At 45.2% G+C, this 23,409-nt stretch overlaps 1 protein-coding gene across 7 annotated transcripts in view; it reads left to right on the forward strand.

Moving 5' to 3' along the window:
• LOC109865277 (regulatory-associated protein of mTOR) overlaps positions 1-23,409 on the forward strand; it is a 193,356-nt gene that overhangs the window by 48,106 nt on the left and 121,841 nt on the right. For all 7 annotated transcript variants that reach the window (XM_031799187.1, XM_031799189.1, XM_031799191.1 and 4 more), the window contains exons 5-6: positions 19,358-19,516; positions 20,195-20,341. In XM_031799187.1, the coding sequence (XP_031655047.1) occupies positions 19,358-19,516; positions 20,195-20,341 (306 nt within the window). The remainder of the gene's footprint in view (positions 1-19,357; positions 19,517-20,194; positions 20,342-23,409) is intronic.

Raw genomic sequence — 23,409 nt, forward strand, 5'->3', positions numbered from 1 at the left:
TGCATGGAAACACGTGTCATCATCAATGCTTTGCACAAAAAGGGCTTCACAGGCTGCCAGTAAGATTGCATCTAAATCAACCCTTTATCGGATCATCAAGAACTTCAAGGAGAGCGGTTCAATTGTTGTGAAGAAGGCTTCAGGGCGCCCAAGAAAGTCCAGCAAGCGCCAGGATCGTCTCCTAAAATTGATTCAGCTGTGGGATCAGGGCACCACCAGTACAGAGCTTGCTCAGGAATGGCAGCAGGCAGGTGTGAGTGCATCTTCACGCACAGTGAGGCGAAGACTTTTGGAGGATGGCCTGGTGTCAAGAAGGGCACCAGAGAAGCCACTTCTCTCCAGGAAAAACATCAGGGACAGACTGATATTCTGCAAAAGGTACAGGGATTGGACTGCTGAGGACTGGGGTAAAATCATTTTCTCTGAATCACCTTTCTGATTGTTTGGGGCATCTGGGAAAAAAACTTGTCCGGAGAAGACAAGGTAAGCGCTACCATCAGTCCTGTGTCATGCCAACAGTAAAGCATCCTGAGACCATTCATGTGTGGGGTTGCTTCTCAGCCAAGGGAGTGGGCTCACTCACAATTTTGCCTATGAACACAGGCATGAATAAAGAATGGTATCAACACATCCTCCGAGAGCAACTTCTCCCAACCAACCAGGAACAGTTTGGTGACGAACAATGCCTTTTCCAGCATGATGGAGCACCTTGCTTTAAGGCAAAAGTGATAACCAAGTGGCTCGGGGAACAAAACATTGATATTTTGGGTCCACGGCCAGGAAACTCCCCAGACATTAATCCCATTGAGAACTTGGGGTCAATCCTCAAGTGGTGGGCGGACAAACAAAAACCTACAAACTCCAAGCATTGATTATGCATGAATGGCTGCCATCAGTCAGGATGTGGCCCAGAAGTTAATTGACAGCATGCCAGGGCAGATTGCAGAGGTCTTGATAAAGAAGGGTCAACACTGCAAATATTGACTCTTTGCATCAACTTCATGTAATTGTCAATAAATGCCTTTGACACTTATGAAATGCTTGTAATTATACTTCAGTATTCCATAGTAACATCTGACAAAAATATCTAAAGACACTGAGGCAGCAAACATTGTGTAAATTAATATCTGTGTAATTCTGAAAACTTTTGGCCACGACTGTACTAAGCAACTTTCAATATCCCACATTACCCCAGTCTGTAACGTCATGATGTCCATTCAGTATTCAAGAAGGATCAAGTCAAATGTAGTGCTGTTTTGAAGGGTAATTGAATTGAGGCGCACAGCTAAGCTGCTTTACAGTCCAGCTGCAGTACTGCTGAATGACGAGGCTTCTGTTTACATTGTACTAAGCAATCTTCTCTATCCATTTTCCAGTCAGTTTCGTCATAAGATGTAGGCTCTCACAATTCCCGAAGAGTTTGGTCTGAGGATTTTTCTGTTGCGCCCAGAACAGCTCAGTCAAGGCTTCATCGTTGGCGATCTACAAAGTTGCACATGTACCGTAACATAAAGGGTTACGTGTGAGCCAAGCTGTTGTACAATTTGGTCTTAGTTTGTGTTGCTGTCGATTTCTAGAGGCATGTATTCTTCCCTCCCAGATGTTGCCATCTTTATTACTGTAAAATAATGCAGAACCTTGGTTTAGGTCTCGGATCAATGCACTTGTTCTTTATTGTTAGATGTATATTCTCTACATTATTAGTACGTCTATTCACTTGTCTTTTGTCAAGGAACACCGAGCTTCTAGAATGCCTGGTTTTTCAGATGGGCTCCCAGTGCATATTAAGTGTCATATTCCATTTATCCAGTGACCTCATCTAAATATCCATCTACATTCTCCTGCTCTGGCTTGTCAAGGTAAAGTGAAGAGCATGAGGCATACGCGTGTCTTGGTATACTTCTGCACGACTACTCAATCAGCAGTCTCAATCAGACACATACACTTTGTCATTTGCGCGCGTACACACATTCTTTCTTCACACACATTTTCCATCCACACGTCTGTCACTCAACCAGCTCCTTCCTCCATTTGGTGCTTTGGTTGCTTTTGAACCTGGGGACCTTGGCTTTTCTGCTCTCCCCCAATTAGCGACTGTGGGGACTTCAGTTCTAAGGGATCCCTAGTGTGTGTGTGTGTCCATCCCCTAGCTAATGGTCTCCTGTCTGAAGGGTCCGGCAAGTGGATGCCTGAATAATCCACTTTCTCACAGGGCTTGTACTAAGAGTTCCACTTGGCTGCCTTTACTTCTTCTGTCCTCTTTCTTCCAAAGTGCCAGAAAGATACTGGTTTTATGTGTCGAGACAATTCAGTTACAGCTCATTGCCATAAGATGACATTGCAACTGCCAGTTTGACAGATTTCTTGGAAATGAATGTTGAAGAGTACAAAAAGCTCCCGTCTTGAATAGGATATTTAGGCTGATGAAATGGCTTTCATTGCTTCATGTAGCCGACGCTCTTATCCAGGGCTACTGACGGCTGAAATTAGGTTGAATATAAGTGCCTTGCTCAAGGGCACATCGACATACTTTTTACCTAGTCGCCTCAGGGATTCGAACCAGCGACCAGTTTCTGGCCCAGTGTTCTTCACCGCTAAGCTACCTGCCACCCAGTCTTGTCCTTGCCATTCTCTTTGCCACTGACAAGTGTATTGAGTCATTGAGATCTGTGGGCATTTTTCAATATGCAATCCAACCGTGCTCCACACACTCATGCTCCCAGTGCATCCCCCGAGGATGTTCTCTGAGTACGTTCTTGTGAGGACGAAAGGGTGGAGCACACAAACATTTGAGAAGCACTTGCACTTCCATTACTGTGTTACCTCACCCTACACCTCCCAATTCACTGAACCTAATTCCAACCAGGACGGACAGTGGCAACAATGGAGACCAAACAAGATATACACACGGCAAATGTTTTACTTCATAACTATCAGCTAGATACCGGTATGTGAATTGTAATAATGTAGCTAACCAGAAAATGACCTAAAACTACTGTTAGCTAGCGAAAAAGTAGTAGCTAGCCAGTTAACACTATTGACTTAATATGGGCTTGTGATCTACGCGTGCGACAGTGGGTATTGTAGGCAGGTAAACATGCCAAAATCTACACCGCATGTATTTATAAACCTATCAAGTTCAAGTATTGTATTTGGGCAACATTTTGATGTGACTATGCACAATGGAAAAATGTATGTAAAAAATGTATCACTTGCCACTTTAAACAATGCCACTAAATATAATGTCTACATACCCTACATTACTCATCTCATATGTATATACTGTACTCGATACCATCTACTGCATCTTGCCTATGCCGTTCTGTACCATCACTCATTCATATTTTTATGTACATATTCTTCATCCCTTTACACTTGTGTGTGTGTATAAGGTAGTTGTTGTGAAATTGTTAGGTTAGATTACTCGTTGGTTATTACTGCATTGTCGGAACTAGAAGCACAAGCATTTCGCTACACTCGCATTAACATCTGCTAACCATGTGTATGTGACAAATAACATTTGATTTTGAATATTTAATTCCGAAGTATGTTTTCTCTCGCTTCAGTGAAAATAATGGGCGCCATTGATTATATATTTTTTTAATGGCCGTTTTATATTCCTGCCCATTCGAGTACGCATTAGAGAAGTGCTTTCCGTGCTCCGTTTCGCAAACTTCGACTTGGACTCAAACCCGACCCTCCCGTGCTCCAATTTGCTTGCTCGCAGCATCGGTATTATGCATTTATTTTAGAAACACCCTGTGTGTTCGATTCAAAGGTGCATTTAAAACACCCTGTATTTGATCACACCGATGAGACTAATTCTATTGTAATGTAGGGATGTGAGCGTCTGGCCTTGTGTTAGAGCTGATATAAGGAGGTTCAGGTCTGGGCCTGCCTGCCTGTCCTCCTCAAAGCTGCTTACTTAGTTATCTACACAGCATCCTTCCTTCTGCAGCGCATGCACCCTTCAGTGCAGCATGTCTCTCCTTCTCACTGTCTATTATGCGGTGTGTGTGTGTGTGTATCCGTGTTTACACAATGAGGTTGCAGCGCGTCCTTCCATTCGCCACACACCCCTCACTCACAGTTGATGTGCGTCGATAAGAGTGACAAAAGTAAAGAGACTCGAGACCCGCAGACCCAGTTCTCAGAATTGGTAGATTATCTTCCGATTCTGAGAACAGTGTGTCAGGCTTTCCTGCTCTACTTTTCTCACTCTTTTCACTGCCTTCCATGCTGTGAGCCGGTAACACAATTAGTAGTAGAGAGCGCTACACCGGATTATCCGCTTTTCACTGCTGCAGGGAATGGGACTGCAGCCTTACAGCTGATCATTTGAGCATTATCTTACGCTCTCGTTCCGTCTCCGGTCTCCTCTCGGAAGCTCCAACGCAGAGCAGGGCTTTAATTCCAACGTGGAACCTGATTCCATCTGAGCCCACAGTAAACCCCACGGTGGGGTAATAAAAGTACTAGAGGGGAGTGTCTGTCCTGAGAACGGACTGAGAGCCCTCGACGACGAATGTACCGCGCGCGTCTGTGACATGGCAGGCGTGATGTGCTCACAAACCGCTGAGGATTCACTGTTTGTTCATGACTCTTCACATAATCTCACTCATCAGCACACACTCGCCACACAGTTTAGGATTCAGTCCGTCTCAAATCAAATTTTATTTGTCACATACACATGGTTAGCAGATGTTAATGCGAGTGTAGCGAAATGATTGTGCTTCTAGTTCCGACAATGCAGTAATATCTAACGAGTAACAAGTGTAAAAGAATGAAGAATATGTACATTAAAAAATATATGAATGAGTGATGGTATAGAATTGCATAGGCAAGATGCAGTGGATGGTATAGAGTACAGTATATACATATGAGATGAGTAATGTAGGGTATGTAAACATATACAAGTGGGATTGTTTAAAGTGGCTAGTGATACGTTACATCAAGATGGCAAGATGCAGTAGATGGTATAGAGTACAGTATATACATGTCTCCTCAAACTGGCCAGACAGATTTTGCCTGTCACTGAAGGCTTCGGTGGCCGTCATACACAGGGCAATATGTGGGAGCGTGGCGGAGGTGTGTGTGGCTGACCATAATCTCCTGTCACTGAAGGCTTCGGTGGCCGTCGTACACAGGGCAATATGTGGGAGCGTGGCGGAGGTGTGTGTGGCTGACCATAATCTCCTGTCACTGAAGGCTTCGGTGGCCGTCGTACACAGGGCAATATGTGGGAGCGTGGCGGAGGTGTGTGTGGCTGACCATAATCTCCTGTCACTGAAGGCTTCGGTGGCCGTCGTACACAGGGCAATATGTGGGAGCGTGGCGGAGGTGTGTGTGGCTGACCATAATCTCCTGTCACTGAAGGCTTCGGTGGCCGTCGTACACAGGGCAATATGTGGGAGCGTGGCGGAGGTGTGTGTGGCTGACCATAATCTCCTGTCACTGAAGGCTTCGGTGGCCACGTGAGAGTAAAGGAGATTGCGTGTGTGCAAGCCGAGGTGGGCTCAGGACACTGACACTGGTGCGTGGCAGGGCTAGCCCTGGACACTGAATCAGTAGGCAGGACAGAGCAAGGGGCAGCAGGGTGTAGAGAAATAAAAGGAGAGAAACGGGGAAGAGGAGGAGGAGAAGAAGAGGTACGCATTTTCTGTACTGGCTGACTGGACATAACTTTGTATGAGCTGAGCTTCCAAATCTCTTTTTGTGGTAGTGCACTCGATCATTTTCAACCTTTTCTTGGACTCCCTAGTTTGTCATATTAATTGAACTTGATCTTTAGTCTTCTCACACTACTCTATTCTCTGTGAAGTTGCCCTTTTAGTTAATCAGTAGAGATTTAAATAGAGAAAAGGAATGGATAGAGGAAGGTAGAAGGGGGGTGTATGGAAAAAGTATGTAAGAACGAGAAAAGAGGAAAGTCTGCTAAATAAAATCAGTTCCGCGATCTGGTACCAGCCTCGGCGGGTGATAATTGGTTTTGTGCTGATTGTAGAAGCATGGGATGACTCTGGGTGAAGTTGTGTGTGAGAACGTGTGGCTGTTCCCATCACCTCTTACCTGGCTGTGCCCACCTCTCCGTCCCACCAAACTGTTAGGTAGTGTGACAGAAACCATTGGGATGATTCTGATTCAGCCTCCGAAGGGGACTGACTACCCACCTAGCCAGCTGTGTGTCTTTACACGACAGCTACAATTAAAGCTCTGGCCAGGCAGACTGCCTCTGTACCTCTGTTACGATCTACTTCAACGACCTACTGTGCTGGGAGACGGGACGGGGAAGAGTGGGGGTAGAGGAGAGGTAATAAAAGCCTTGTTCACACACGGGCACTTTGAAGTGACTCAAATCCATATCTTTTTTTTGTTGGCATATCTGACAGGCCTGATATTTTTCCTGTAGTTTTAGCACATAGAATCGGATATTTTCAAATCGGCTTTAAACCACCTCTATAGGTGGTTGTAAGTCAGATAGAAATCTGATTCCTAGCCATGTGACTTGTCTGAACGGTCAAATGAGATTTATTTGTTACTTGGGATATCTTGTTGCTTGTGAGCTACTCTGTTGAAAATGGCAAAATTCTCGCTAACTCGCTTTATAATTGGTTACAAAAGCATTGGTGAGTGTGCCTACAAGCTAAACAGCTAGCTCGGTTGTTGACTGTTGTGGCTAGCCAAAAATAACTCATTTGGATCATTCTTTGACGTGACTGGGAAACTTCCATGGCAGGCACTGTCACCTTAGCTAGCTACTCAACCTCTGAGTGATAGGAAGCATCACCACCAATCAGCCTACACCACTGCACAGACACCTGTCTTTACTTTCACAACTAGCGGTAGACGTGTCAGTCAGCAAATGACGGCTGTCTGAACACACGAATGCCATTTGGTCACTTGTAAATTGCTTTTTGGACAAAAGTGATTTGAGCCTGCAGTCTGAACAAAGCAGAAGGGTGAAAGAAAGGACAAGTGCAGGGAGACTGAGGAAGAGACGGAAAGAGAGCGGGCTGAAGGCGTCGAGCTTGTCTGTACTCTCCGCGTGTGTCCCGAATGCAAACCTATTCCCTGGGAAGTGCACTAGAAAGGGAACAGGCTCCCATTTGGAACACTACCCCTCTCTCTCTGAAGCTAGGTAGCCTAGTAGAGAGGAAGCTGTTCATCACAGCCACTCTGACTAAAGCCAGTCTAATGAAGACAGATCGCTACTGGAGCAGGATACATGAGTAGGTTATCTCTATGTTAAGCACGCGCATCGTTAGGAAGGCAACCTATGTACAGTACATGACATGACAGTGATTCGAAACCATTTAAAGTGGTAGACACTCTTACTCCATATGTAGTTGGACCTTTTGGCCCTCTTTCTGGATGGTCCACTTTAGCCTTCTTCAACTCACTTCAGCCTACTTGGAGCCTTGACGTTATGTTAATCCGTTCGTGATCATGATGCTGTGATTCTCATTTTAAATATACTGAACAAAAATGTAAATGCAACATGCAACAATTTCAAGCTTTTACAGTTCATATCAGGAAATGAGTCAATTGAAATTCATTAATGAGGCCGTAATCTATGGATTTCACATGACTGGGCAGGGGCGCAGTGGGGAGCCAGGCCCAGCCAATCAAAGATTTTTTTCCCAACAAAAGGCTTAATTACAGGCATAAATACGCCTGTTTCATCAGCTGTCCGAGTGGATGGTGTCAGACGATCCCGCAGGTGAAGCTGGTGGATGTGGAGGTCCTGGGCTGGCGTGGTTACACATGGTCTGCGGTTTTTAGTCTGGTTGGGCGTACTGCCAAATTCTCTAAAACGATGTTGGAGGTGGCTTAGGGTAGAGAAATTAACATTAAATTCTCTGGCAACAGCTCTGGTGGACTTTCCTGCAGTCAGCATGCCAATTGCACGCTCCTTCAAAACGTATGTGACAAAACTGCACATTTTAGTGGCCTTTTGTCCCCAGCACAAGGTGCACCTGTGTCATGATCATACTGTTTAATCAGCTTCTTGATATGCCACACCTGTCAGGTGGATGGATTCTCTTGGCAGAAGGAGTCCTTTGTTGCCAACATTTGAAAGAAATACGATTTTTGTGCATATGGAAAATGTATGCCTCTTTTATTTCAGCTCATGAATGATGGGACCAATGCGTTACATGTTGCGTTTGATATTTTTGTTCAGTATAGGTTGGATCTTTAAGTGTTAGTCTGAGTTGGTCCTTTTGGTCCTCCTCCTGGTTCACTTGAAGCCTACTTGAATGTTTTGACATTATATTTATCTATTATGTTCATAGTGTTTTCTGTTCTAAATGAATTGCTTCTCATTTAATTACGTAGGAAGTTAAAGTCAAGTGGTTTGCTTTGAACGTTGCTTTGCAACAGAGACACATTTTTGTTTTTTGAAACCTGATCATCTCTGAAGGTTGAGCCTACCTTTCCGTTTTCCATTACTGGTTTATTTCTTGGCCTGTCACCCAGTGCCGCTCTCCTCATCCTCCTCTTCTTTAATAGAGGGTTCATCTCTCCATCCCGTACCACCTAGACTGCATCTGCTTTCCTCACAGCTCCCTCTCTCCTCTCTTACACTCCCCACCCAGTTTCTCTCACTGCCTTTTTACTTGCTTTCTGTCCACCCCGTCTCTTTTCTCTACAGGCATATTTTCCATGTAGTGTTGTATTTTTAATGTGTGTAGATGAAGAGTGAATGATGCAAAACCTTGCCCTGTATTGGCCCTATTGCTGAGGTCTGAGGCTTAGCCTAAGGGCCTCTGTTCCAGACACACAATCGCTCTGCCCCCCCAGACAGGGTGAATAATACTGCAGCACTGACACCATGTCCCAGGGAGGGAGGGAGAGAGAGAGCAGGCAGGTGGAGGAGAGGAAAAGGTACACACACGAGCGGTGGGAATGTGTGGGATGTGTTGTAATTTGTAATGTGATTGGGTCTGCCTGCTTACCGTCCCCATCACATGCCAAGAGCGTCTTACACTGTTATTTTAAGCGTACTTTTGTCCTTGTGGAACTTAAGTGTAATAATGCAGACTTCAGTATTTCTGAATTAAATTGTAATATCTGTAAAGGGAATTAAATGTAATTTGCTGTTTAGTCTCATACAGAACTTTTGTCCTTGGTATCAATCTCAAGATATCTGTTCCATGTCTGTCTCTATATCAGCAGGGTAGATTCCACTTCTAGTAGATTAGGAGATTCAGACCATTTTTTAAATTCTTTCCTTTTCCTGGTTTTTCTGGAATGGGGCGGGAGGGCTGAAAAACTCTCTCTGCCGTTTACCAATGCAGCTAGCCCAAGGGATTTGGGGGTGGAAGTGTGTTTAGTGCAAGGGAGTAGGACTTGCAGTCATTAACACACACTTGGGTGTACACAGAGCTCACCTGAAAGACACACAAACACACACACACACACACACACACACACACACACACACACACACACACACACACACACACACACACACACACTATTCACTAAGCAGTTTCTAAGCATTACAATTAGAGGCATCATTTAAGCCACCCTGACCCAGTATTTCATATGGCCTTGCCACCGGCTATACTACACACCTAGGCACTGAGTCTTACATTGAGACTGCAAAGTGCACGCACTCACTCACTCACTCACTCACTCACTCACTCACTGACATGCACATACACAGACACGCACTATAACTACACTTCTGAAAACGCACACATTTCCAGTAAACACACTCACTGGGCTATAAAACATGTTGGGTATCTTCCCCTCATTTGAGAGGCTTTATTGATCAGGGCCTTTTATAATAACCCAGTGATCCCTGAAGAGCAGGAGAAGACATATTTATAACCTGATCAATGGACCCTAAATCAGATGGAAAGATCTGAAGTAGGCAGAAAGACACCTGACCTGGATACCGCTACAGGCTCCCATATCATACCCCTGTGTGTGTGTGTGTGTGTGTATTTTCTGGAAACCCAACCCAACTCCAAACCCCTTGGGATGTTGAGGGCCCATCATTTACCATAACCAGGGGGAGGAGTTCTACCACAAACATCCACGCTGTGACCGAAATCACCAGAGGTTTGTGTGTTTGCATACCTACAGGTATGCCCGGTAGACCCCTGCATTCCCCCTTGTTTACCCGACTGCCCCACATTCTAAATGTAACCCTGAAACACTCATCTCTCTTTATTCCCAAAACCACATCCCACTTTTCTCCTCTCTCAGCCTGGTGTATCCGGACACAATTCCCACTTCAATCCCCCAGCACACACCGGAAGTCCCCAAGCCTTTCCCAGACTCCGTCTTTAGTAATGGACTCAATGGACCAATCCCTCATCAATCAATTCTGTCTGGGAATTGGAATCGCCGTTGATTTAGAGGAGAACGAGAGAAAAGTAGCGGATTGGGAAGCTGACAGCTGAGCCCGCAGGAGTAGAGCGCTACGCTGGACCTCTGTACTGAAGCTGTTCACTGGAGCTATGTACCAAAACTCTAGAATGGCGTCCTGGTCCAACTAGCTGTGTTTAGACTGGAGCTGGCTATGGTAGAATTGATGGGTTATTTGTGTCCTAGTGTCTGAGGTAGAGTTATGTGATGCCAAAGGGCTTAGCTGTCGCGTCATGGTCCTGAGGCGCTAGTTTTCTAGCATACAACGGCGAAGGAAGAGATATACGGCAGCGTCTAGCTGTATTTAGCCCAGTGGCCATGGTAGAGTTATGTGATGCTGGCCTACACGGCAAAACAGCTGCGTTATGGTGCCAACGGGGCGAGCTGAGTAGTGTACGCTGCAAACAGAGTTATGTGGTGATTACATGGTGGCCTGTGGCCCCTGTGGCTGACACACACCACTGGGGGTGGAGGTTTCCACAGCGCATTCTGCCACCACTACTACATCAGCTTCCGATCCTCCCAGTCTGTAAAAGCAGACTGTGTGGCGCTGCGATCTAAGGCTGCTTCTTCGCTGTGCCACTTGAGATCCTGGTTCGAGTCCAGGCTCCTGTCGCAGCTGCGGCGGCGCACAATTGGACCAGCGCCATCCGGGTTAGGGGAGGGTTTGGCCGGCAGGGATGTGCTTGTCTAGCGACTCCTGTGGCGGGCCGGGTGCAGTGCACGCTGACACGGTCGCCCGGTGTGCGGTGTTTCCTCCGACACATTGGTGCGGCTGGCTTCCAGGTTAAGCGGGCATTGTGTCAAGAAGCAGTGCAGCTTGGTTGGGTTGTGTTTCGGAGGACGCACGGCTCTCGACCTTCGCCTCTCCCGAGTCCGTACGGGATACCAATTGGATACCACGAAATTGGGGAGAGAAAGGGGTAAAAGAATGACTGGTACTGTAGATGGATGGATGACTTATGAAAGTTAGGTTGTTGATTATAGACCTAATTAAGTTGGTTTCCTCTCTCCTCGCTTTTCTTAGACAATTAAGGCCAGGGCTGTTTGCTCGTCTCCTAACTGCCGGGAATATGCTGGTTAACTTTGCTATAATGCACATCGCAACATGGTCTAGTGTTCCACCATTGCTCTTACATAACACATCCATATACCATTTCAGTAGCCCGTGTCTTGGTGAGGGGCTGTGCCATTCCCACGGCCTCCACAATGGATCAGTCTGCTTAGACAGGCGCCAATCAGACTGGATGTCTTGTACACCACCATTATAAAACTGTTTTTTTTCATTCTACTACTCGGCTAAAGAAATCTCGGTCGACCACCAGCCTATTTACCAAACATGTAAATAGGCTAAATGGGGTCAGCCCTAGTGCAGTCGCACACGTGCACACATGGTCCACTAATATTAGACCAAAACAAGTTATCCCACACCCACCCACACAAACAACCAAATAAATAATTTTTTGGGCCGACACACTATACAAATGTGAAAAATCTGCCCCCTCTACACATTGCAACTGACACAGATATGGACCGTCACAAATAGCCTGTGTCTGTTTTCTCTAGGGAGTTGGGCTCTATTTCTGAAATGCATTACAGGCTAAGCCCAGTGTTTGCTCACTAGATTGACTTGAGTTCAAAGGGCTGCATGGCATGTCTGTGGATCCTAGCGTCCTGTTACCTTTCCGTTTACTCCGGAGTGGATGTGCACACACTCACACACACACACACACACACACACACACACACACACACACACAGGACTGTGCAGCTGCAGAGCTTATTTTGAGTGTTGATTAACTGTGCTGTGTGTGTGTGCGCACATCAGCCAGAGTGTGCCAGCTAACCCCCAGTCTATTAAAGGAGAGTTGGCTACGTTGTACTGCAGCAGCAGAAGTATCAACACTGCCACTCTCACACACTCAAGTGTGTGTTGATCCGTCATTCTACATTAGTTACTGGTTTAGCTGTGGCCATTGTGGAGAGTCTCCTAGAATAGGAGCAGCACAGGAGCAGCACATGTTTGTTAAAGACACGAGGGGATTGATTTCTCCATTCTTCTCAATGAACAAGCTGATACAGAGCATAATATCTACTGGGGGGGGAGGAAGGTAATGATATCATATCACATATCAGCCATACACTGTTTAACCATTGAGGGCTGAAGGGCAAAGACTTTATTTGACGTCACAGTAGCAATCTCTTAGCGACTATTGCTTAGATGTGGTTTCATGGTCATTTCCAAGATGGTTTGAATTTGGAGGAGTGGGAGGGGGGAGAGAGCATGTCTCACCCACTTCACATGGCCTCCCAGTCAATCAGGGACGATTACAACCTACAGGACGACTGACAACGGGGGGGAGTGACGCCAGATCAACTCTGTCTACTTACCCATACTAACCAGGAAGTGACGTGTCCTCTGTGTCATCCTAAACCTGTTAGTACTCAATGCTGGTTCATGAACAGTTGTGAATTATTAGAAAAATATATATTCTTATACATTATAGCACAGTGGTTCCCAAACTACTTCACTCAGGCCCCCTTCCAGTATTGGGGAGCATCCCGCGATCCACGCCTATTTCAATGGGCACAAGTACTGTTCACGACACACTGTTCACACCAATATTGTTGGTGGAGAGAGAATTCTGCAGGTTTAAAGCGTATTTTCTTAGTTCTATTATATTTTGCTATGTCTGTGTGTTAGTGGTATTTGAGTGACTCAAACATTGCAACAATCTATGGGCTAACAAAAACCTTAAACGTTAGTAAATAACCTTATTAAACAACCAGCTGGCAAGGGCTGGTTGATCTGAACATTTCTTACAAGTTATAAATAGCTCTCTAAAGTGATGCAATGACTGATATGATGGGGGAAAGCTGATTCCCTTAATAAAATTAAAATGAAAAAGCAAATCTAGTCCCCCTCAAACTTAATGCATGCTATTCATGCACTGCCCGCACCTGCTCGCCCGTCCAGCATCACTACTCTGGACGGCTCTGACTTAGAATACGTGGACAACCACAATACCTAGGTGTGTGGTTAGACGTTAAACTCTCCTTCCAGACTCACATTAAGCATCTCCAATCCAAAATTAAATCTAGAATCGGCTTCCTATTTCGCAACAAAGCATCCTTCACTCATGCTGCCAAACATACCCTCGTAAAACTGACTATCCTACCGATCCGTGACTTCGGCGATGTCATTTACAAAATAGCCTCCAACACTCTACTCAGCAAATTGGATGCAGTCTATCACAGTGCCATCCGTTTTGTCACCAACGCCCCATATACTACCCACCACTGCGACCTGTACGCTCTCGTTGGTTGGCCCTCGCTTCATACTCGTCGCCAAACCCACTGGCTACAGGTTATCTACAAGTCTCTGCTAGGTAAAGCCCCGCCTTATCTCAGCTCACTGGTCACCATAGCAGCACCCACTCGTAGCACGCGCTCCAGCAGGTATCTCTCACTGGTCACCCCCAAAGCCAATTCCTCCTTTGGTCGTCTTTCCTTCCAGTTCTCTGCTGCCAATGACTGGAACGAACTGCAAAATCTCTGAAGCTGGAGACTCATATCTCCCTCACTAGCTTTAAGCACCAGCTGTCAGAGCAGCTCACAGATTACTGCACCTGTACATAGCCCATCTGTAAACCATAGCCCATCTACCTACCTCATCCCCATATTGTATTTATTTATCTTGCTCCTTTGCACCACAGTATCTCTACTTGCACATTCATCTTCTGCACATCTACCATTCCAGTGTTTAATTGCTATATTGTAATTACTTTTCCACCATGGCCTATTTATTGCCTTAACTCCCTTATCTTACCTCATTTGCACTCACTGTATATATACTTTTTGTTTTCTTTTGTTCTACTGTATTATTGACTATGTTTAGTTTATTCCTTGTGTAACTCTGTTGTATGTGTCGAATTGCTATGCTTTATCTTGGCCAGGTCGCAGTTGCAAATGATAACGTGTTCTCAACTAGCCGACCTGGTTAAATAAAGGTGAAATAAATCAAATAAACATTTACAGCTCAGTCTGGATTGAAGACGGGAGAGCACAGAGGGAGAGCACAGAGGGAGAGCACAGAGGGAGAGCACAGAGGGAGAGCACAGAGGGAGAGCACAGAGGGAGAGCACAGAGGGAGAGCACAGAGGGAGAGCACAGAGGGAGAGCACAGAGGGAGAGCACAGAGGGAGAGCACAGAGGGAGAGCACAGAGGGAGAGCACAGAGGGAGAGCACAGAGGGAGAGCACGGAGACCACTTTTGGCTCATGAGCACTACTTTCAGAACTACTGGCAAGAAAAGTATACAGAAGTACCGGAGAATCTTTTACTAGGTGGTACGATTCTGCCATGACACCTTGCCTCATGCGACGCAATTTCACAGTCTGGCAAGGACAGTACCCTTCATAGAAATAGTGACTTTCATATGGTTACCTATCACCTTTACTGTGACTAGAATGTGTCTGTCTGTGAGACTGTGAGTGTCTATTAACAGGAGTAACAGAAGGGTCTCTTCAATCTCCTGAAGTGTGAATTGGAAGAATGCAAAGTAAAGGAGCCCCTGGCTGACTTCTTACCAACGCACGTCATCACTGACAGATCTATGAAAGGGTGTGTGTGTGTGTGTCTTTGAACATGCAATGAAAGTGAACAGAAGTACAGGCTTGCTCATTGTGTGTGTGTGTGTGTGCACCATCAAACCATTGGCATCATTTCTCCTCAGCAGTATTGATCTGGGCAGCTGAAAGCAGGAAGATGATACAGTACTTGAGAAATGACTGTGTCTCGATTTCTCTTACTCGCTCTCTCTTCCTCTCTCGCTTTCTCTCTGCCTTTTAGATTTGTGGTTCTCGTTCTCAGCCAAACAATCCAAGTATTTGTGCTGACATGTTAACAGCCCTTTCCATTGACAGGAAAAGGCACAGCGCTCAACAGATTTCCGTTTATTGACAACAAGTGGGGGAGCCACAGCCACTGCTCGTGTCAACTATACAAACTGTCTTCAGACATTGTCTATCCTTGCTTGTTCTTTGGTGCTTTTAGCTCAAGGTTGCTGTTGGACCTTGCAACAAATGTATCTGTAAAAAGTATTCAAGTCCAATTTGATTTTGCAACTTGTTTTATTTTGCTTTTGGTCTTCAACTTCAGTCTGTTAGATTATCAGCTTTCAGTCTTTCTGGTAAAAATTTAACTATCTGACTGATGACAAGCTTACAAATCGGCCTGTAGTAGTGTCTCCTCATTCTCAATCATCTTTCTCTGTGTCACGCATTTTTGTTACACAAGATTTATGCAAGGCTGGTAATACCATCCATCTTTTCCTTTGTAATCAGAGTGAGTTTAGTCTCTAATGTCCCTGTGGGCTTACCGTCCTGTACCCCTCAGTGTTGAGAATGGCTTTAGGAAAGGTTTTGTGTGTTAATGATGGGGCGTTTTTTTCCCTTCACTCTGGTTCGGTCCCAAATGACACCCTATTCCGTATGCCGTGCACTACTTTGGAGCTCGCTCTGGTCAAAAGTAGTGCACCACAGAGGGAATAGGGTGCCATTTGGGACCTAGGCTCTTATTGTTATGGAGCAGATCAGAGATGAGAGGTTGGTTACGCTCTGTGCTTTTCCCTTGTTCTAGTACAGGGATTATCCCCAGTCCCACAGGTCCACCATCAGTGGAAAATGTTTCTGTGTGTGTGTCCCCGACTGCCTGTGTGTGTTCCTGTGTGCCCGTGTAGGCTAAACCCATATATATATATATATATGTGTGTGTGTGTGTGTGTGTGTGTGTGTGTGTGTGTGTGTGTGTGTGTGTGTGTGTGAGAGAGTATTTGAGTAGCTTACGGTATCAGTATGTCTGAGATTGTAAGAGTCGGTCTTTTCGTGTTCTTGGTTATCTGTGTCCTTCCCTGGTACCTGTTCCTTGAAGCAGACAGGGCAGGGTTCTGCTCGGCTCAGGCTGACGTGCGCCAGGCGCCATATCTTTCCTGACATTGACAGAAACAACAGAACCACTTCATGCACCAATGGAGTTGGTTAGAGTTTTAGAAGGAGTGATGGATCAATATATGGAAGCCTCAATAGAGCCAACTAAACAGAGACAGACTGAGACTGGAAGGGCAGACACACCTCAAATTCCCAGCTCAGTGCCAATGGGACTGCTCAGACACTGCTGGGCATTGGGAGCTAGCTGCAGAGATTGAGGATAGAAGATAGATGGGAGGAGGACTTCCTGGGAGCATTGACTTACATGCAAGGAGAGTCCCAGTGGGGTACCAGGGCTCCCCCTTCAGGTCAAGATGGGGAACAGCAGTTGAGTGTATGATGGACACATACACAAACAAGCTTTCACTCTCACTTTCTTCCTTTCTCTCTTTCTCTCTCCTACTCTGCCTCTTCCTCTCCTTTTCTCTCCCTCCATCGAACACGCTCTCTTGAAGAAAGTTTAGTCAGCCTAAACTGATCAAGTTACCGTCCCATCTCTCCCCACTCACATCCGATTGTGAAATCCCAACTCTAACACAATTAGCAGCTGCTGATAACACTTGATCTCATAAGGACTAACATTGGATGGTTGAGAGCGTCTATCCGCCAGGCAGTGTTCAGACTGCGGTCCTATCTGATTGCACCAAACTCAATCAGCAACTTTTCCTTTCAAGGCGTGTTTGAAGCCAAATGGGGAAGACTGGATGATGTCTTTGAACCCAAATACATATTGGACTGTCTGGTTCGTTGCTAATTAGCTTGGTGTTTCTAATGATTGTGTGGGTTAAATGCTGAAGTCCTTGAATGGGAACTGATGGAGTTTAAAAAGTTGGTTGGTTAATACTAGGTTGAATGGGGACTGGTTTATACTAGGGTGAATGAGAACTGGTTAAAACTAGGTTGAATGGGAACTGGTTAATACTAGGGTGAATGGGAACTGGTTATTACTAGGTTGAATGGGAACTGGTTAATACTAGGTTGAATGGGAACTGGTTAATACTAGGGTGAATGGGAACTGGTTAATATTAGGTTGAATGGGAACTGGTTAATACTAGGGTGAATGGGAACTGGTTAATACTAGGGTGAATGGGGACTGGTTAATACTAGGTTGAATGGGAACTGGTTAATACTAGGTTGAATGGGAACTGGTTAATACTAGGTTGAATGGGCACTGGTTAATACTAGGGTGAATGGGAACTGGTTAATACTAGGGTGAATGGGGACTGGTTAATACTAGGTTGAATGGGAACTGGTTAATACTAGGTTGAATGGGAACTGGTTAATACTAGGTTGAATGGGAACTGCTTAATACTAGGGTGAATGGGAACTGGTTAATACTAGGTTGAATGGGAACTGGTTAATACTAGGGTGAATGGGAACTGGTTAATACTAGGTTGAATGGGAACTGGTTAATACTAGGGTGAATGGGAACTGGTTAATACTAGGGTGAATGGGAACTGGTTAATACTAGGGTGAATGGGAACTGGTTAATACTAGGTTGAATGGGAACTGCTTAATACTAGGGTGAATGGGAACTGGTTAATACTAGGGTGAATGGGAACTGGTTAATACTAGGGTGAATGGGAACTGGTTAATACTAGGTTGAATGGGAACTGCTTAATACTAGGGTGAATGGGAACTGGTTAATACTAGGTTGAATGGGAACTGGTTAATACTAGGGTGAATGGGAACTGCTTAATACTAGGGTGAATGGGAACTGGTTAATACTAGGGTGAATGGGAACTGGTTAATACTAGGGTGAATGGGAACTGCTTAATACTAGGGTGAATGGGAACTGGTTAATACTAGGTTGAATGGGAACTGCTTAATACTAGGGTGAATGGGAACTGGTTAATACTAGGGTGAATGGGAACTGGTTAATACTAGGGTGAATGGGGATTCTGTTGGTGTAATATTGTGCGGTCATGAGAAGGGCCTGCCAAGAAAAACTTCCCTAAAGGACTCTTGAGGTAAAAACGTAGTTGGAGCACAAAAAAAATAAAAAATAACATTGATTTCTTATTGCTCACCTCAATCTATTGTACAAGTTGCGGACAGGTGACTGACGGTTTGTGCGCGTCTTGTTTGAGAGCGAGAGAGAACCTGTGTTTGACTGTTTGTATGATTCCCATGTGCCTACACCGTTCATATGTGTACGACGACGTGTACACACACACACACAGCAGGCCATTGTCCCACTCTGCTCTTATTGCTAGTTGACCACGAGGCCTGTTTCCCCTCATTTAAAAGCAGCAGGACCATTATTTAAATATGCCACTGAAGCCTATTACAGCAAACACGATAGTCTCTTCTATTCTCCCCAGGTAGGATAGCAATGACGCAAATACACCTCCTTTCTCATAGTGTTAAAACAGAACAAAAAAAAGACATCTCCCGTAGCCCTAACCTACTTTCAGCACCGCTATTCAGTTGTATCTAGTTATTTCTAGTCCTCTTGGCATTGGCCTGGAAGGACTGTCACGTGCTCGGTTTCTCCAAAGTTGTTTAGTGATGAAAGAGGAGAGGAGGGAGTTGAATTGAAAAGACCTGTCGCCCTTTGATTTCAGAATAATAGCGTGAGGGAGCTGTGTGTGTTTGGCCTGCCTCTTGTTTCACCCCCCCTTTTTTATATTTCTACGCTCGCATCCGTCTACTGATCAGTACATTTTTAACTATGGTGTACGCGTCTGTCCACGCCCTTCTCTTCTCTAATCGAACGCATGTTGTCAGATCAGATGAGAGGCCGGTAGTTGTCGCAACGTGATAACACAACACACAATCGTATCAAATCATAACGCTCTGTCTCTCTCTCTCTGTGTGTCTCTCTCTCTCTGTGTGTCTCTCTCTCTCTCTCTCTCTCTCTCTGTGTGTCTCTCTCTCTCTCTCTCTCTCTGTGTGTCTCTCTCTCTCTCTCTCTCTCTGTGTGTCTCTCTCTCTCTCTCTGTGTGTCTCTCTCTGTCTCTCTCTTTCGGTCTCTCTCTCTCTCTCAGGCACGTTACAAGCAGAGTCTGGACCCCACAGTAGACGAGGTGAAGAAGCTGTGTACGTCCCTGAGACGCAACGCCAAGGAGGAGCGTGTCCTCTTCCACTACAATGGACACGGGGTCCCCCGACCCACCGTCAACGGGGAGATCTGGGTCTTCAACAAGGTGAGAGAAACACACACATACAGAAACACACGCGTCCAATGATGACTTCTGCCTCTACAGTCGTACTAAGACGAAAGTCCAGTCGTTGAATACACACGAACACAAACCCACACTAGCAGGTCCATTGGGTCAACTGATATTAGACTTAAACAAGTTATCCCACAGACACACCCACACCAACAACAAAAATAGTTATTACAGAAATACATAATGTTTTTGGACATCTCACACAAGGAAACACCCACTCTACATGACACACGGCTCCTGTCTTGGTTTGGGCGCGGCCTCTCCCCAGTACACCCCAGAGCCTCTCCTCTTCCTCTCTTTATTCCCCTTAATGATGAGTCCTATAAAACCAGCCCTGCTGCCTACTGTCTGCTACGGTGTGCCAAGGTCCCATTGACCCCCCCGGTCCACCTCCTAAAAACACTCCCACAGAGTATCTCCCAGTACAGCAGTCAGAAACAACACCAGGATTTTCATTGCTTCCCCTCGTCCAATCCAATAAGCGAATTGGGACGCAGCCGTACAGTTCTTTCATTATTAGTGTTGACAAGGATGAAAAAGAATTGCTAGTAGTACATAGAACATTTCTATTTACCGGGCTGTAGGTGGCTATGACAGGTCATCTAATGTTGTCTACCAACATGTTTAATAACCCCCCTGTCTGTCCTGTAGAACTACACCCAGTACATCCCTCTGTCTGTGTACGACCTCCAGACGTGGATGGGCAGCCCCTCTATCTTCGTCTACGACTGCTCCAACGCAGGCATCATCGTCAAGTCTTTCAAACAGTTCGCCCTGCAGAGAGAGCAGGAGCTGGAGGTGGGTGGCAGAGAGATATACAGTGCATTAAGTATTCAGAGGCCTCGACTTTCCCCCACATTTTGTTACATTACAGGCTTATTCTAAAATGGATCAATTATATTTTCTTCATGAATCTACGCACAATACCCCAGAATGACAAACAACAGGTTTTAAGACATTTTTGTAAATGTATAAAAAATGATTTCCATAAATTGCTATGAGACTTGAAATTGAGCTCAGGCACATCCTGTTTCCATAGATCATCTTTGAGATGTTCCTACAACTTGATTGGAGTCCACCTGTGGTACATTTAATTGATTGGGCATGATTTGGAAAGGCACACGCCTGTCTATATAAGGTCCCACAGTTGACAGTGCATGTCAGAGCAAAAACCAAGCCATGAGGTCGAAGGAATTGTCCATAAAGTTCAGACAGAATGGCATGAGGCATTGTAGCATGCTGCATTGTAGGTCCCCAAGAACACAGTGGCCTCAATCATTCTTAAATGGAAGAAGTTTGGAACCACCAAAGCCCTTCCTAGAGCTGGACACCCGGCCAAACTGAGCAATCGAGGGAGAAAGGCCTTAGTCAGGGAGGTGACCCAGAAACTGATAGTCACTGACAGAGCTCCAGAGTTCCTCTGTGGGGATGGGAGAACCTTCCAGAAGGACAACCATCCCTGCAGCACTCCACCAATCACGCCTTTATGATAGTGGCCAGACGGAAGCCACTCCTAAGTAAAAGGCACATGACAGCCCGCTTGGAATTTGCCAAAAGCCACTTAAAGGACTCAGACCATGAGAAACAAGATTCTCTGGTGTGATGAAACCAAGATTGAACTCTTTGGCCTGAATACCAAGCATCAAGTCTGGAGGAAACCTGGCACCATCCCTACGGTGAAGCGTGATGGTGGCAACATCATGCTGTGGGGATGTTTTTCAACAGCAGGGATTAGTCAGGATTGAGGGATTTTATAATTTTTTAAAGTACAGAGATCCTTGATGAAAATCTGCTCCAGAGAGCTCAGGACCTCATACTGAGGTGAAGGTTCACCTTCCAACAGGACAACGACCCTAAGCACACAGCCAAGACAATGCAGGAGTGGCTTCATGACAAGTCTCTGAATGTCCTTGAGTGGTCCAGCCAGAGCCCTGACTTGAACCCAATCGAACATCTCTGGAGTGACCTTAAAATAGCTGTGCAGTAACACCTCCCCATCCAACCTGACAGAGCCTGAGAGGATCTGCAGAGAAGAATGGGAGAAACTCCCCAAATACAGTGTGCCGAGCTTTTAGCGTCATACCCAAGAAGACTTGAGGCTGTAATCACTGCCAAAGGTGCTTCAACAAAGTACTGAGTAAAAGGTCTGAATACTTATGTAAATGTCTTATTTAATTTATACTTAAAAAAAAACAAATGCCACAAAAAGTTTCAAGTTAAATCCAGTTTAAAGCAGTTTAATCCATTTCAGAATAAGGCTGTAATGTAACAAAATATGGGAAAAGTTAAGGGGTCTGAATACTTTATGAATGCACTGTACACACACACACACACACACACACACACACACACACACACACACACAGAGTTCCCCAATACACACACAACCACTCCCGCAGCGAGACCAAGGTATGCGTGTGTATAATGCGCATTGAATTCCGAATGGCAAGCCAGCTAAACCTTTTGAATGGAAGAAGCGTTTCACAATCTCCTCTCTGTGATCCCAGCCTGCGAATAGGCAGCTGGAGCTAAATGAATTAATGATTAGTGTTTTGGTTTGGTCAGGATCTCCACTCCCCCTCCCTACCATCCCTGCATCCCCTTTATTCCACTGTTTTCTTCTTACCGGCCGTGGCATCTCAAGTGAATTTACAACACGCACTTCAATTATTCATGGTGGAGATTGAACGCACTTCAGATTATATGGAATACAGCAGAAAGAGAAAGAGGGCGAGCGAGAGAAGGACAGGGAGGGATGATGAGATGCAGAGAGAGGGGGGACAAGAGGGCGAGCAATACAAAGGGGGAGGTTGTAGGGAAAAGAAGTGGGAGAAGAAGGGATGGCGAAGGACGAAAGTGTTCCAATGCAGTCAAGAGAGACTGAGAAAAAGACGGGCAGATTGTGAGAGGAGACTCATCCTTCACTGTGCAGTCACGCTAAGTTCAATACCTGCAACACAGCTTCTCTCCTCTCACCATCCATCCATTCAGGCTCCTCCTGCCCTGCTCCCTCGAACTCTTCTATCTACTCTACGTCTTAGAACACCTACTTATTCAAGAGTTTTTCTTTATTTACTATTTTGTAGAATAATAGTGAAGACATCCAAACTATAAAATAACACACATGGAATCATGTAGTAACCAAAAAAGTGTTCAACAAATTAAAATATATTTTATATTTGAGATTTTTCAAATAGCCACCCTTGGCCTTGATAACAGCTTTGCACACTCTTGGCATTCTCTAGACCAGGAATGCTTTTCCAACAGTCTTGTTGAGATCATCCGTTCACCCACACCGCGTCTCACAAAGACACGGCGGTTGGAACCATAAATATCTAATTTGGACTCCAGACTAAAGGACAAATGTCCACCGGTCTAATGTCCATTGCTCATGTTTCTTGGCACATGCAATTATCTTCTTCTTATTGGTGTCCATTAGTAGTGGTTTCTTTGCAGCAATTCGACCATGGAGGCCTGATTCTCCTCTGAACAGTTGATGGTGAGACACAACACAACTGATTGGCTCAAACGCAATTAAGAAGGAAAGAAATTCCACAAATGAACTTTTAAGAAGGCACACCTGTTAAATGAAATGCATTCCAGGTGACTACATCATGAACCTGGTTGAGTGTGCGACGCTGTTATCAAGGCAAAGGGTGGCTGTTTGAAGAATCTCAAGTTAATTTTTTATTAACACTTTTTTGGGGGGGCTCACTACCTGATTCCATAAGTGTTATACCATCATTTTGATGTCTTCATTATTATTCAACAATGTAGAAAATGTAAAAATAAAGAAAAACCCTTGAATGAGTACGTGTCCTGAAACGTTTGACCGGTGGTGTATATGTCCAACTCTTACCAGGCTA

Source organism: Oncorhynchus kisutch, linkage group LG20 (genome assembly GCF_002021735.2).
Source record: "Oncorhynchus kisutch isolate 150728-3 linkage group LG20, Okis_V2, whole genome shotgun sequence".
In the NCBI taxonomy this organism is placed as follows: Eukaryota; Metazoa; Chordata; class Actinopteri; order Salmoniformes; family Salmonidae; genus Oncorhynchus; species Oncorhynchus kisutch.